This window comes from Carettochelys insculpta, chromosome 1 (genome assembly GCF_033958435.1).
Source record: "Carettochelys insculpta isolate YL-2023 chromosome 1, ASM3395843v1, whole genome shotgun sequence".
Lineage (NCBI taxonomy): Eukaryota > Metazoa > Chordata > Testudines > Carettochelyidae > Carettochelys > Carettochelys insculpta.
The window spans coordinates 361,141,756-361,157,070 of NC_134137.1; the positions used below are offsets into that span (position 1 = coordinate 361,141,756).

Below are 15,315 nucleotides of genomic sequence, written 5' to 3' on the forward strand. Positions count from 1 at the left end.
ATTTCTTCCTTACTGTCCTTAGAGACAATAGTCTTTGCATGAAGGTGTTTTCTAGCTGTAGTTCTATCAGTCCATCTAGACCGTGCCTATCACTATCATTTATTTTAGTGCCTAGTTTGGTGAGCCACCTGACATGGACTAGTATCAGAGGGGTAGCTGTGTTAGTCTGTATCCACAAAAACAGTCAGAAGTCCTGTAGCACCTTATGGACTAAGATTTTTTGGAGCATAAACTTTTGTTGGCAAAGACCCACTTTGTCAGATGCATCCTTGCCCATGAAAGCTTATGCTCCAAAATGTCTCAGTCTATAATGTGCCACAGAACTGCTCGTTGTTTTAACTGACTATGGCTACGTCTACACGTGAAGCCAACATCGAAATAGCTTATTTCGATGCAGCAACATCGAAATATCGTCTACATGTCCTCCAGGGCTGGCAACGTCGATGTTCAACTTCGACGTTGCGCGGCACCACATCGAAATAGGCGCTGCGAGGGTACGTCTACACGCCAAAGTAGCACACATAGAAATAAGGGTGCCAGGCACAGCTGCAGACAGGGTCACAGGACGGACTCAACAGCAAGCCGCTCCCTTAAAGGGCCCCTCCCAGACACAGTTGCACTAAACAACACAAGATACACAGAGCCGACAACTGGTTGCAGACCCTGTGCCTGCAGCATGGATCCCCAGCTGCCGCAGCAGCAGCCAGAAGCCCTGGGCTAAGGGCTGCTGCCCACGGTGACCATAGAGCCCCGCAGGGGCTGGAGAGAGAGCATCTCTCAACCCCCCAGCTGATGGCCGCCATGGAGGACCCGGCAATTTCGACATTGCGGGACGCGGATCGTCTACACGGTCCCTACTTCGACGTTGAACATCGAAGTAGGGCGCTATTCCGATCCCCTCATGAGGTTAGCGACTTCGACGTCTCGCCGCCTAACGTCGAAGTTAACTTCGAAATAGCGCCCGACGCGTGTAGCCGCGACGGGCGCTATTTCGAAGTTAGTGCCGCTACTTCGAAGTAGCGTGCACGTGTAGACACAGCTATGGACTGCTCAGAAAGGAGAGATGGCAGGAAAGGTTTGTTGTGCCTGAATCATAAACCAAATTTTTATGAGGGTACTTTAAACTAAACATCTACTTGACTAAGTTTTCAGTTTGTCTCATTTCTGTTAGCTTTGCAGCATAGAATGTGAAAGCACATAGCATATTTGACTCTAAGGTTACTGTTCTGAATCAAATATAATATCTTTATAACATATTGAAAAGGGGAACATTTATGACAAAATAGATATAGGATATGTACTGTATACAGGCCAACACTTCCTGCAAGTTTAACTTTGGACAAATATTTTATTTCTTATGCAGAGCAGCTCTCAAGCTTCTTTTGAGCTAGACAAAACACTTAATTGACTCATTCAGAAGAAATGCTGTTATGAATCACAGGGGAAAAAAACTTACCAACACAAACTTAGTTTAGAGAGTATCGGAGGGGTAGCTGTGTTAGTTTGGATCTGTAACAGCAACAAAGGGTCCTGCAGCACCTTGTAGACTAACAGAAAAGTTTTGAGCATGAGCTTTCGTGAGCACAGACTCACTTCACCAGATGCTGATTTCCAAGCTCAGATTTCCAAGACCAGCATCTGATGAAATGAGTCTGTGCTCACGAAAGCTCATGCTCAAAACTTTTCTGTTAGTCTATAAGGTGCCACAGGACCCTTCGTTGCTGTTAGTTTAGAGAGAATTCCAAGCTATCCCCCTCAACCCCGAAAAACCATGCTGACTGTACAAAACCAAAAATCCTACACATTTCTACCATTTATAAAACTGAGTACTCTGTATGTGACTTTATGACACTAAGTTAAATTTATTAAAATATAGCGGTGTGGCAGGGTGGGGCCAGGAGAGCCTATTGGAAGGTGTAAAAAGAGCTGAGACAGAGCTAGCAACCAAAGTGGGAACAGCTGAGGAGTAGGCTGCCCTAAATCAATCAGGGCCAGCTGATCCTACTCAGGGGCTACCTTTATAAGCTCTTCTCCACGCAAGGCAAGGGAAGGAGGGTGAAGGAGAGTTTAGGAGACTAGTAAGGAGAAGGAAGGAAGGAAGGAAGGAAGGAGACGGAGAGAAACAGTCAGGGCTATGAAAGAGGAAAGGTGCCTCAGCAACGCAGGGGGCTGGGTTGCCCCAACCCAGGGAGGGCCTGGAGCCTGACTGGAGGAACTGGTCAGCTGAAGGAGCCAAACTAAGGAGGAGACCAGCTGCCATGACTACCCCTTGAGGAAGGGAATACCAGGGAGAAGTGTCTGGGGGAAGTGACCCAGCGAGAGAAGCTGCAGGGGCCAGGGTGAAGTAAGCCACGCCCCCCAGGTAGCAGCTGTCCAGGGTCCCTGGGTTGGAACCCAGAGCAAGTGGGTGGGGACTGGGTTCCCCCCAGACTGCCCTCTGCCCCAACAAGGGTAATGTGGTGCAGGCGGTGGGGCCAGTGGACTAAACAGAGGGCCTGGGGCCTAGGAATGAGACCGACTGCACCACAATTGGGTAATGGGGGTATGTATAACAGCCGACATGATGGAATGTTGGACCTGCTCAGATCATGATTGTTGCCTTCTTTCAGTAGACTACAGAAGATATCTGGATGAAATTCAGTGTAATACTATTACAACTAATATTTCTCCTTATAGCTCAAGTGCTAGGAACCTGTATTACTGGAGCAGAAGATGCTGAGATGTAGCCCTGTTGATAACAGGTGACAGTTGCCTCGTGATGGGAACCAGACCCCATGTAAAGATCCAAGTCACCAGAGATAGAGTTATAAATGCTGCCACATTCTTTCATCTGAACACCTCTGAACTGCAGATTCTAGAGGACAAGTTGGGGAATTATTCAGAGTGATGGCTATATCTACCATTTTCCCTTAGTCAGCCTAAAATCTCAGATCGTCTACCCCAGCATCTCTGATTACTGTCTCCTTTACTAACTGGGTCAGACACAACTAACAGCTATCGACTATGTTAATAGTTCACATGGCAGAGTCTTCATTTCTGTAGATGAAGGTCCAGAGATCAGTGCCTGTGTGGTGTTGTGGAAGACTGTGATATTTGTGTGTGTATAGCTATGGAGCTACAAAGGGAATACTTCCTGTATTCTCCCCTGGGAAAATTCACCCACCTCACTGAATGGGACATGTAGAACATTGTAATGCAGTCCCTGAGTACCATACCAGATATATCATTTTCTCTGATTGTTTCCTCAAAGCAGTTGTGGAAGATCAGAGTAGTAATTTACGCCAGGATGCATGGTGCAGAATAATTAATACTGAATAATAATTTTATATGTTATAAAGGACTCTTGTTACATGGGAGCAGGAAGTGCGTTTGGATAACATTTTCAAAAGACCCTAAATGATTTAGATACCTAAATTTTCAATTGTTACTAATGAATTCAGGACATTAAGTGACTTTCAATGATATTTATGTTACAAAGTGCCTAAGTTGCTTTTGAAAATTTTCTTATGTTCCTAAGTTAATTAAATGTCTTTGTAAACTATATGCTTTCAAAATAAATCTATTATATATTAATATCACTCTGTGAAGCATAGGTGCTTTACAATCAAAGAACTGAGCCTCACAAAACTCCTGTAATGTAAGGAAATATTGGCATCCACTTTATACTGATCGGAAATATTGGCAGCCATTGGTTTTTGATTTGCCCAATATCATTCACTGCATCAATGGTAAAGGTAGGAGTAAAACTCTGAACTTTTAATGCCAAATCCTTTGATCTTATCATTCCATCTTCCGCTTATCCAAAGAAAGGGGTCTTGCACTGGCTATGCCATAGCAGTGTTTGTAATGTGTATCTAGAACCTGGAAAATATCCCCAACATTATTCCTTCCAAAAATTTAAATTACGAAATAAATAATTGGGTTCATTTATTTTTTCAAGTTAACTGCTAAACTGTTGCTACATTGTGAAATTAGCCATTATGGTCTTGAAAAAAGTCCATTTCTTTCAACTGTGTGTCTCATAATTCTTTTCAGTTGAATTTCTGCTACCTCATGAAGGAGAAAAATGAAAAATTGTTTAACCCGCCAATGTTTAATCCAGACAGCGACATTAGAAGGACTGCATGCCTTTGATCATATATTCAAAGAGCATTGAGAGGCCATCCAGTCCAATGCCCTGACGTACTGAGGAAAGAAAAAGTAAATCTTGACCATCCCTGACAGGTGTTTGTTTGACCTGTTCTTTAATCCATCCAATGATGGGAATTCTACTAGCTCCCATTGGAAGCCTATTCCAGAATTTAACTGCCCTTATAGATAGAAAGCTTTTCCTAATATCTGTGTCTCACTTGCCACATAATAATCTTACCACCTTTTTTGTCCTATTGTGAGTTGATATGGAGAACAATTAATCACTGTCCTTTTTGTAACAGACCCTCACAATATTTGAAGACAATCAGTGAATGGAGCAAGGTTGTTCACGCTGCTGACAAACCAATGCCTCCCAGGACCCACATTGCTCTGAATCAGAAGGAGGGACAGAGCAAGGCTGGTTGCACTGCTGCTAGTCCTGCATTGCCCAGAAGCATCGGACGCTCCGAAGTGTGGGGCCTGAGGCAACAGCCCTGAACAATTTAAGTGCTAGCTCTGATTCCAGCTGATGGCCCACTAGTGCCAGGTAAAGCAGTCACTGGTAATACATCACTGAATTATATTAGCTATATTTGGAATTCCATCACATTATTGATTCATTTCAATTTGTGATCCAAATCAGAACATCTGTTCTGATACCAGCATATTTATCTTCCTACACTTCTGTCTAAAGTCATTATCAAATATTCAAACTTGTCTACTCTAGTGAAATATCAATCCATGTTGGCTATGTGTTCAGACATTATGAACAGTAGGGGCTGAGGAAAATTCTGCGAACTGTAGTATACGTTTGCTTATTTTTGTGTCCTTGAAACAACTGGAATCACAAAAACCAGGAAAGATTCAACACAGAGAGACTATGGCACTATTTGGTACCTTGGCAAGGTATTTCACTTTGCTGTCTGGAGAGAGGTGTGAAAAGAAAGTCCCTTTCAAACTAATATTTTATGGCATATGTTTCTCCCTTGGGGAGATGATGAAAGAAGAAACCATGTATAATAGATATTAGTCACATCTCTTTCATGTACTTCTCTTACTATATTACTGGAAAAACAAGAAGTCCTGTGGCACCTTATAGACTAAGAGATGTTTTGGAACATAAGCTTTTGTGGGCAAAGACCCACTTCGTCAGGCACTCAGGTACCAAGTTGATGAGTGCTGTTTTAAAATAGAGCTGGGTGAATAACTGATTTTTGTTTGGGTGATATTTTTGAAACATTAAAACAAAACACAGCTTGGATCAAACAGAAGCTGATCTAGATATATGTGTGTCTGTATGTATTTTACTTGGATCAAATAAGTCTGTTTCAGGCCTGTTCTAGACTGAGGATTCAAGTCTGTGTCACTGGTATTCCAGGTAAGTACCCTTATTTGCTAGGAGAAAGGTTGTCCAAGGGAAGGATAGAAGCACCAACAGCAATTCTTCTTCTGGCTATTTTGTGAATGGAAGAAACAATTTGTGTCAAATTTGCTAAAAGTTCTAATAAAACTGCATTTTCCCCTGAATAAACTGTTCATTCTGAAATTTTTGCCCAGAACTTCCATTGAAACAAAGAATCAAAAATTAAAAATTCTTTTTTGTCACATTTTAACTTCTTTGAAAATAGCCCAGTGGACTGGTGTCTATACCTTAACCACTCAGTGCATGAGTTCCGAATAGCAAACTTTTGACTATTACTTTGCCAATTAGGGCCTGTGGTTAGAGTGGCTAAGATAAAGGTGACTGTCTGCTAGGCTTTTGTTGAGATCATAAGCTCATTTAAGATCACTAAATAAATTTTCTGAAGTTCAGTTACTGCTGAATTAGACCTGGAGAACCTGAACCAAACCACTTGCAACCTGAAAATCGGTCTGTATGATCTAGAAAGTTTGTTAAGATTTACATACATCTTTAAGTGAACGGGAGAGGTTTAGGTTGTGTTGCAGCCATAGCAAACTTGCCCTTTCATGTCCCATATCTTCACAGTAAAAACAGGCAATGGATCTGGCTGAATTTCACTTTTGACTTTTGGATTAGTTTGAAATGCCAAACTAATCCAAACCCCCAAGGTATGAAACAATAACACTAAGTTTACACAAACCCTGGAAGTGATACTTGAGCTGTGTTTAAGTCCATAGTCTTGGCAGTAAAAGACCTCGTAGCCAATTATGAGGCAGTGATTTATGCACAAGTATTTATAATAAAAGTAATGGGCTCATGGGCACTAACCAAAAATTCACAATCAAGGCCCGCCAGTACTAAAAAGAAAGTTGACTAACTCTTAGAGGGAGAATCAGAAGGAGTGCTGCTGCAGTGTGTGCGCACGGGGGTGGGAGGGTGTAACTGGGGAAGCCCTGAACCAGCAGCACTAGCTGCTGGGAATGATATGTCTGGCTGCCCAAGGAGCAGTGTCTGGGATGGGGACTCCAGCTGCTCCCCCTGGAGACTGTTGCCCAGGGCCATGGACTACTGCTGCACTGTCTGCCTCAGGATCACTTCTGGGGGAGGCCAAAGCAGCATCTGATGTCGTTGTTCTCGGAGCCAAGTGAGCAGCTGGTCTTGAGTGGCACTGGGATCAGTCACGCTGGCTGAAGCAGAAGTCATGGAGTTTGCAGAAAGCCACAGAACCCATGAGTTCTGTGACCTCCAGGACAGACACGGAGCTCTACCATTTATCAATTCTGTGAGCCACACAGGCCACTCTCCAGCCTGCTTAGCGCTGTTCTATACAAAACCTAATCCCCTAATCCACACTGTCATCACTGAAAGAGAAAAATGACTAATTAAGTTTGAAACAGAGAGGTTACTTTTGAGGGCTGTAGGTCAGGCTGAAGGACCACATCAAGGCAGCAGGAAATATCTGGACATTCTGATGCAGCAAGCTTTACAGGCTGAAGATATTTAAAAGTACCAAAGGATCAGATGGCTGTGAAACATTGAGAAATAAAGGAACATTAAGGAAATGCTGCTGGATCCACATGCTGGAAAACAAATACTCTGTCTGGGTCCATTAATCCATAATTCTTGGATTTAAACCAATTTAAATCCATAATTTAATCCATACTTCTTCAATTTAAACCAGGAAGGAGGTCCTTATTTTATTGGTTTTTTTAGAAGGACAAAACCTCTGTCTCACTCTCAACACACTGCTGTGTTAAAGGGCTCTACCTTTGATTTCAGAACTCGATATTAAATTTAGAGAATGACCAATAGCAAGCAGGAGCAAGCTTCTGAGAATCTACTCTTGAGAAATAAAAGCCCTAAAATGGTCATCTCAGTTATCTAAGTCCATCCTCAAGGCACACACTACTATGTTTGAAAACAGATACATTCCATATGTCTTTTATCTGAATATGGAAAACAACAGAACCTGTAATATGAGTGAAACTGGACGACTGTCAAAGGGAGGAAATTGTCTTGTTTCTGCATTTTAGACGTGCCCTATGTCTTGACTTACTCCCTCTAGCTAATTCAAAATCACTTACTCAGAATTGCCATGGCGGCAGCTTGGGCACCGCTGAGTGCTGGGATCCTGGAGGCAGCCTTAAAGGTCTGGAACTACCCCAAAAGACTGAGTCTCTGAGTTACAATCCTGAGACTGAACAGGTACAGCTTAGCCATACTAGTTGCCATGCAGTCAGAATGGAAGATACGCTTGTGTCATCACCTAACTAGGCTGTCTGAAAAGATGACTTTGATGTCAGCAGATGCCAACTAATGCTAAAGCCTGGAAGCCTTGCTGAATTCTGACAAATGCATAACAATGAATCAGTCTGTCTTACCTGGGTGTAGAACTGTTAGTGTAGATTCTGGATTTATATCTATGGCTATGCCTACACAGCAGTTTGCACTTAGCTGGTTTGAAATAAAATAGTCTGCACACATACCACTTATTCTGAAACCCTATTTCAAAATATAGGTTGACCTCTCTCATCTGGCACCTTTGGAACCTGACTGGTGCCAGATGAGAGAATTTGCCAGACGATGGGTGGTCAATATTTTTTAGCACATTACTAACACTTCCCACTGTTTACTGGGCTCTTAGAAGACAGTTGGGGAAAATTACAGCAAAATAACATCACAGAACACTGAGAGCTAGGATGAGTGGCTGTAAACAAACTTTACGGGACCACAGGAAACTTAGCCAAACCAATGATAAATGGTCATCTGGCCAACTGAAATCATGCCAAATTACAGAGTTTGCAGGACAAGAGAGGTCCTAGAGTAGAGAAGTTCAACCTTTAACTATTTTGAAATAGGGAAGAGGCAGGGCAGGGCCGGGCCTTGGGTGGAGTGGGGGTCATTCCTGAGCCTGCCCAGGCTACAGATAGAATGTGGAGGAACCTTGTTGGGGGGGGTCACATGGCTAGTGCTCCCATATCCCTCCCTCAGCAGTCACCCCTGACTGATCCTTGGGGGATGGGACTGACCTGAATACTGTCATGATTTTTGCTGTAAAGCAACCATCTATCACAAAGTCCAGCTCGCCTGGGTGGCAACGGGACTCTCTGTGACAGAGGCAACCAGTGAGGGGATTGCTGCCACTGACTCTCTCCCTCCCTGCTCTGGCTCCTCCCAGCTCATGCCTCATCCCTTCCCCACCATGCCCCTCACCCTCCTGTCCCTCCTCACCCATGCCTCACCTGTTCCCTGCCCATGCCCCTCCCTGCCCTACCCATGGCCTGCTCCACCCCTGCCCACTGCTTATGGTGCATGTGGGGCAGTGGAGTGGTGCAGCCTAAGAGTAATGTGAGGCCCCTGCGCTCATTAGAAGTGGTGCTTGCGGTGAATGCAGGCTGGAAGGGTGACACTGGGAGTGTGTATGGGACCCCTATACGCACCTGCCATGTGTTGCCTATGCTCTACGACTCCATGGTAGGACAGGTACAGAGCTTCAGGGATCACAATTGTTTCTGGGTTGGTGAACTCTAATTATAAACCTGCAGCCCAACTGCTGCTTGTTGACAGTTTGTCTGAGGTTAGCACTCAGAGGCATGAGCCACTCCTGAGAGTGGGACAAAGACAACATCACTTGGGAAACAAGCAAACAGGTGTTAAGTCTGCTTGCTGAACTTACTTATGCAGTAAACTTTCCATATCCATCAGCCTTGGGACCAGGAGGTCGTCAGATATTCAAATATTCCAGATAATGTTTGCTTTCTGGGGTCAGCGCTATAGCAATGCTCTCTTCCCTGGGCAGCCCTGACCCCAGAGCACCACGTCCACCAGCTTAGGCCCTGTCCTGGGCTGCAGCATTGGGGGGGCAGAGGAGAGTCAGGGGCGGCTGGTTCACCATGCTCCAGCCACCCGTTTTGAGGCACTCCCTGCCAGGGTTAACTCTGTGCTGATGCATGGGTGAGTTGGGGTTAGCCACCTGTCTCCACTGGGGTTAAGCAGCTCCCAGCAGTATAGCCCCCATGGAAGAGGAAACCCAGGCACTAGGAAGAGCATCTGGTGGCAGTGCCGGTTATCTGAGTGTACCAGTTAATGAATACTGGTTAAAAGAAAGTTTACTGTACTATATCCCTGAAAAATACCCGAAGATTATTGATAGTGCAGCATAGCAGTGTTCACCCGGTGTGATTTTAAATGGCGTCTATATGCAAATAGCACTTACAGAGATCAAGGACATGTAGGTTTTTTTGAACAGCTGATAGTAGACTGAATATGGTACATTCCTAAGTTTAAAAAAAATACTGTTGGGAAGTATTTATATGAATTTAATGGACAAGTAAATCCCTGGCAACAATGCTCAACTGCATCTGTAGAAGGCGTGAACTCCATTAAAGGGCAGGAAATTATTCATGCTTCTCTTCAATTTGATTCCACAATGACAGTCACTGGCCACACAAATAACAGACAGAACAGAAAATCACAGTGGACAGTGCTAATAGTCACGCACCTGCTCCATGGAGATATTTTTATAAATGACCGTCTGATTCCACTCGGGATTCAAGCTTTTCTGCACATATTTAGTCCTCCGCTTGTACTCAGCACTGAATTTGAACAAAGGAAGGGAACAATACATTAGTCCTCTTTTGTTTCCTTCCACTCTTGTGCAGAATATAGTTCATAGAAATAGAAAATAACCCCCAAATGCAACGACTCTGTGCTATGAAAGTACAATGAGAACTACCCTTCTTTAACTGCATTTCTCAGCTTCGATGATGCTGTCTTCACAGAGCTCACCTTATGAGCCGTCTGAAAGCTCAGCATGCCTACAAGAAAACTGTTCAACCTCCTGCCTCAGGAAATACAAGTTTTTTTTTTAAGTTATAAATAATTTCTGCCTCTTTAGAGTAGGTCTCTAATTACAACAGTAAATGGTAAGATTTTCCTTTCCCAGAGAACATCTTTCTGGTAGCACATTTAGGTAGGCTTAATCCATTTCATTTTTATTTTGTGTTCTTTGATTACAGGAGTCTCATCTCATAGGCACTTTAAAGGAAAGGCATTGTACACTGAAATACTGTTAATGATGGAAACACTAACTTCATATTGATCTGTTTCTCTGGTTTTGCCTCTAACTGTAGGGAGACCAAGCATAAAAATGCATCAAGCTTGTTTTTATCAACAGGCAAGCATAAGAGGTTTGGCTGAATTAGCTGCATTAAAAAGGAGCAGAAATATACTCAATTATACTTAGCAGTTACTGTATGTGGATCAAGTAATGCACTCACCTTTCATACATTATGGGTTCCCTAAGCACTACAAGCCCTGATGTTAGATCTACTCGCATACAAATTTTAATTTAATACAAATCTTAATGGACAAGATGCCATGGGGTTACCTATGAAAATGGCAAAAATGTATAGAATTCTCAGAACTCAAATAGATTTAAAGTGCAAACATCTGTTGATAAAATATAAGTTAACTGCTCTTTTACTACGTTTAAACATGACCCTAATGTAAAGGAACAATTGAAAACTGGAAGATTGATTTATCTGCTATTTGATAGCTCTTCCTTATGTGGAAGACCACGTTGAAAGAGGAAAAGTAATACTTCACAGCTGGATTTGTCCAGTTTCTTTTGGCAAATACCACCTTCTGCTGTGGTTCCAAGGGAGTGAAAACCAATACAGATTGCCACATTTTGACTACTTGCATAAACGTAGCTTTGGACACAGTGGAACAGAGCCTGGAGAGTCCATGGCTGTGTCTACACGTGCACGCTACTTTGAAGTAGCGGCACCAACTTCGAAATAGCACCTGTCACGTCTACACGTGTCGGGCGCTATTTCGAAGTTAACTTCAACGTTAGGAGGCGAGACGTCGAAGCCGCTAACCTCATGAGGAGATAGGAATAGCGCCCTACTTCGACGTTCAACGTCGAAGTAGGGACAGTGTAGACGATCCGCGTCCCGCAACGTCGAAATTGCTGGGTCCTCCATGGCGGCCATCAGCTGGGGGGTTGAGAGATGCTCTCTCCAGCCCCTGCGGGGCTCTATGGTCACCGTGGGCAGCAGCCCTTAGCCCAGGGCTTCTGGCTGCTTCTGCAGCAGCTGGGGATCTATGCTGCAGGCACAGGGTCTGCAACCAGTTGTCAGCTCTGTGTATCTTGTGTTGTTTAGTGCAACTGTGTCTGGGAGGGGCCCTTTAAGGGAGCGGCTGGCTGTTGAGTCCGCCCTGTGACCCTGTCTGCAGCTGTGCCTGGCATCCCTATTTCGATGTGTGCTACTTTGACGTGTAGACGTTCCCTCGCTGCGCCTATTTCGATGTTGGGCTGAGCAACGTCGAAGTTGAACATCGACGTTGCTGGCCCTGGAGGACGTGTAGACGTTATTCATTGAAATAGACTATTTCGATGTCGCAACATCGAAATAAGCTATTTCGATGTTGGCTGCACGTGTAGACGTAGCCCATGGGTGTCAGGGCAATAGGGGAGAAGCCTGTCAGAGGCAGTAGAGGAGGGGGTAGCCTGTAGATAACAGGGTGATGGGAGTCAGTGTCCATGCCTGATACTCTTGCTCATGTCAAAGAGTACATTACACTATACGAATGGTCATCCTGAAATCAGTTCTGCACAAAGTTTTGGAAATATGCAGGTTATTTTTTCCACAGAAACTACTTACAATTTTCTGACAAGCTCTATTCTATTTTCACATGCATGATTTTCTCGATACATATTTTCCAGAAAGGTCCAAAGGCCCTCATCTGCCTCTCTCTGCTAACATCTACACGTGAACGCTACATCGAAGTAGCTTATTTCGATGTAGCTACATCGAAATAGGCTATTTTGATGAATAATGTCTACACGTCCTCCAGGGCTGGCAACGTCGATGTTCAACGTCGACGTTGCACAGCACCAGATCGAAATAGGCGCTGCAAGGGAACGTCTACACGCCAAAGTAGCACACATTGAAATAAGGGTGCCAGGAACAGCCGCAGACAGGGTCACAGGGCGGACTAGCGCTTCCTGGGCAACAGCTAGCTGCTCCCTTAAAGGGCCCCTCCCAGACACACGCAGCCTGCACAGCACATGGTCTGCAGAGCCATAGGCACGCACACCTCGAGCGACGCAGTCATGGACCCCCAGCAGCAGCAGCAGCAGCAGCCAGAGGTCCACACAGTTGCCCCTGCAGGACCACTATTCGCCCTGCTCGATGCCATGCAGGAGGCAGCTGAGCACCTCCTTGCCACAGAGGAGGAGCTGCCCGCAGGGGAGGAGGACTCAACCCCCAACCCTGCAGCACCCCGCCGCCCCTCCCGCCGCACATGCCGCCGGCTGTGGAGCTACCCCATGAGCACTGACTGGTGGGAGCGGCTGGTGCTCGGAGAGTGGGACGACGACCGCTGGTTCCAGAACTTTCGGATGAGCCGGCAGACATTTCTGGAGCTATGCCAGTGGCTCACCCCCGCACTGAGGCACCAGGACACCGCCATGCGGCGTGCCCTCAGCGTCGAGAAATGGGTCGGCATCGCTGTCTGGAAGCTGGCCACTCCAGACAGCTACCGATCCGTGGGCCAGCAGTTTGGCGTCGGCAAGGCCACCGTCGGGGCTGTCCTCATGGAGGTAAGAGGACCCACAGGGGGAGGGGGGAGAGGCAGCCCTGGCAGGGGAGGGGAGGGAGGCCCTGGCAGGGGAGGGCCACACACACCCTGCACACCCATCATTGGTGCTCTCCCATGTGCTTCCCCTGCAGGTCGTCCGCGCCATCAACGCCATGCTCCTCAACAGGCTCATGAAGCTTGGGGACCCGGATGCCACCATCACGGGCTTTGCCACCCTGGGCTTCCCCAATTGCTTCGGGGCTCTGGATGGGACTCACATCTCCATCCATGCCCCGGAACACAGTGGAGGACACTACATAAACAGGAAGGGCTACCACTCAGTGGTCCTCCAGGCCTTGGTGGACAGCTGGGGCCGTTTCCTGGACATTTATGTGGGCTGGCCTGGCAGCACCCATGACACCCGGGTTTTCCAGAACTCGGGCCTGTGCCGCCGGCTGGAGGCGGGGACCTACATCCCCCAGCGGGAGATCCCTGTGGGGAACACCACCATGCCCCTCTGCGTCATCGCAGATGTGGCATACCCCCTTCGGCCCTGGCTCATGCACCCGTACACAGGCCATCTGTCTGTCAGCCAGGAGCGCTTCAACCAGCGCCTGAACCACGCGCACCAGGTGGTGGAGCGCACATTTGGCCACCTCTAAGGGCGCTGGAGGTGTCTCCTCACCCGCCTTGATGCGGGCCCCACCAACATCCCCCAGATTGTGGGTGTGAGCAGCGCCCTACACAACCTGGTGGAGAGCAAGGGGGAGGCTTTCATTCAGGGCTGGGCTGTGGAGGCCGGCAGGGCCGATGTGCAGCCACCCACTGCCCCCAGTCACCAGGTGGACCCCGAAGGGACCCGGGTCCGGGAGGCTCTGCGGGCCCAGTTCAATGAGGCCGTGGGGTGAACGCTGGCAGGCCCCCCACTTCACCCCCCCACATCCTCCACAACACTCCCTGCCCCTACGCCCACACCACAGAGCACCCAAGAGCACACCCCCCCACTTTTCTTGTAAAAATAAAAGCAGACAGTTGTTTGTCAACTCAAACATCTTCACTAGAACTCTTATTATTATTACTATTATTAATATTACAAACAAGTCAAACTAACTATGTACAGGGGAAATCTAACTGATAAATATATATACATTATAAAAATAGGGATAACATGAAAGGGGAAGACAAGGAAGGGGAGAACTATTTACATGGGGGGGTAAGGATCAGCATAGTAACGGGTCAAATATACAAACTATTTACAACAAAATAACAATAAACTGGGGGGAATATACACAAAGGGGGAGGGGGGGCCCACGTCCTGGGCCCCACGCCCCTACAGTCCAGCGCTGGGGGTGGGCGGCCGGGATCCCCGCCTCGGCCGCAGCCCTGGCCGGGGCTGGCTGGCGGCCGGGAGGACCGGGAGATATGGCCGGCGAGTGTCAGCTGGCCCAGGTCCCCCTCGGCGGAATGGCCCTCGGTGGTGGGTGGTGGTGCGACAGTGGACGGTGCAGCGGCTGGAGCAGCGGGTGGAGCAGCGGGTGGAGCAGCAAGTGGAGCAGGCAGGGCGGGTGCTGAGGTGGCCGGCGCAGCCTGGGGGACCAGGGAGTCTGCGATGCGGTTGAGGGTCCGCATGTAGGCCCCCCATGCCTCCTGGCGCCAGGCCAGCGCCCGCTCCGGCAGCTGGAGGCGGCGTTCCTCCACCCGCAGCCGCTGCTCGGCGACCTCCAGTTGCTGACGGTGGAGGGCCAGCAGCTGGGGGTCCGTTGCGGTCGGCTGCTGGTGCTGGGTCCATCGTCTTCCCTGCCGTGGGGCTGGTCGGTCCTCCGCCGAGGGGCTGGCCTGGAGTGATGGCCCCGGAGGGCTTTCTGGGACCACTGACACCTTGCCGGCGCTCTCCGGTCCTTCCGATGGTGCAGCTGCGGAACACAGGAGGCGGGGAAGAAGAGTGGAGACAGCCGTTAGCGTGGGCCCCGAGCCGTGGCCCTTGTCCCCCCACCCCTCTGCTGCAGGTTTCCCATCCCCGTCCCCGGGAGAAGCTGCTGTGATGGGGTTCAGGGGTCCCCCTGCACTGCACCCCGTCTGCTGGCAGGAGTGACTCTCACTCAGCAGGTACAACAGGGAGGTTTATTAGGCAACAGATGCCCAGTTTCTCACAGAAGCGACAGTGCTGCAGTCAGAGATGGTCCTTCCAACCC

At 47.5% G+C, this 15,315-nt stretch overlaps 1 protein-coding gene across 1 annotated transcript in view; it reads right to left on the reverse strand.

Moving 5' to 3' along the window:
* The window catches only part of PCLO (piccolo presynaptic cytomatrix protein), a 539,688-nt gene that overhangs the window by 101,481 nt on the left and 422,892 nt on the right, over positions 1-15,315 (reverse strand). The window contains exon 17 of the mRNA XM_074984167.1: positions 10,035-10,128. Within this exon, the coding sequence (XP_074840268.1) occupies positions 10,035-10,128 (94 nt within the window). The remainder of the gene's footprint in view (positions 1-10,034; positions 10,129-15,315) is intronic.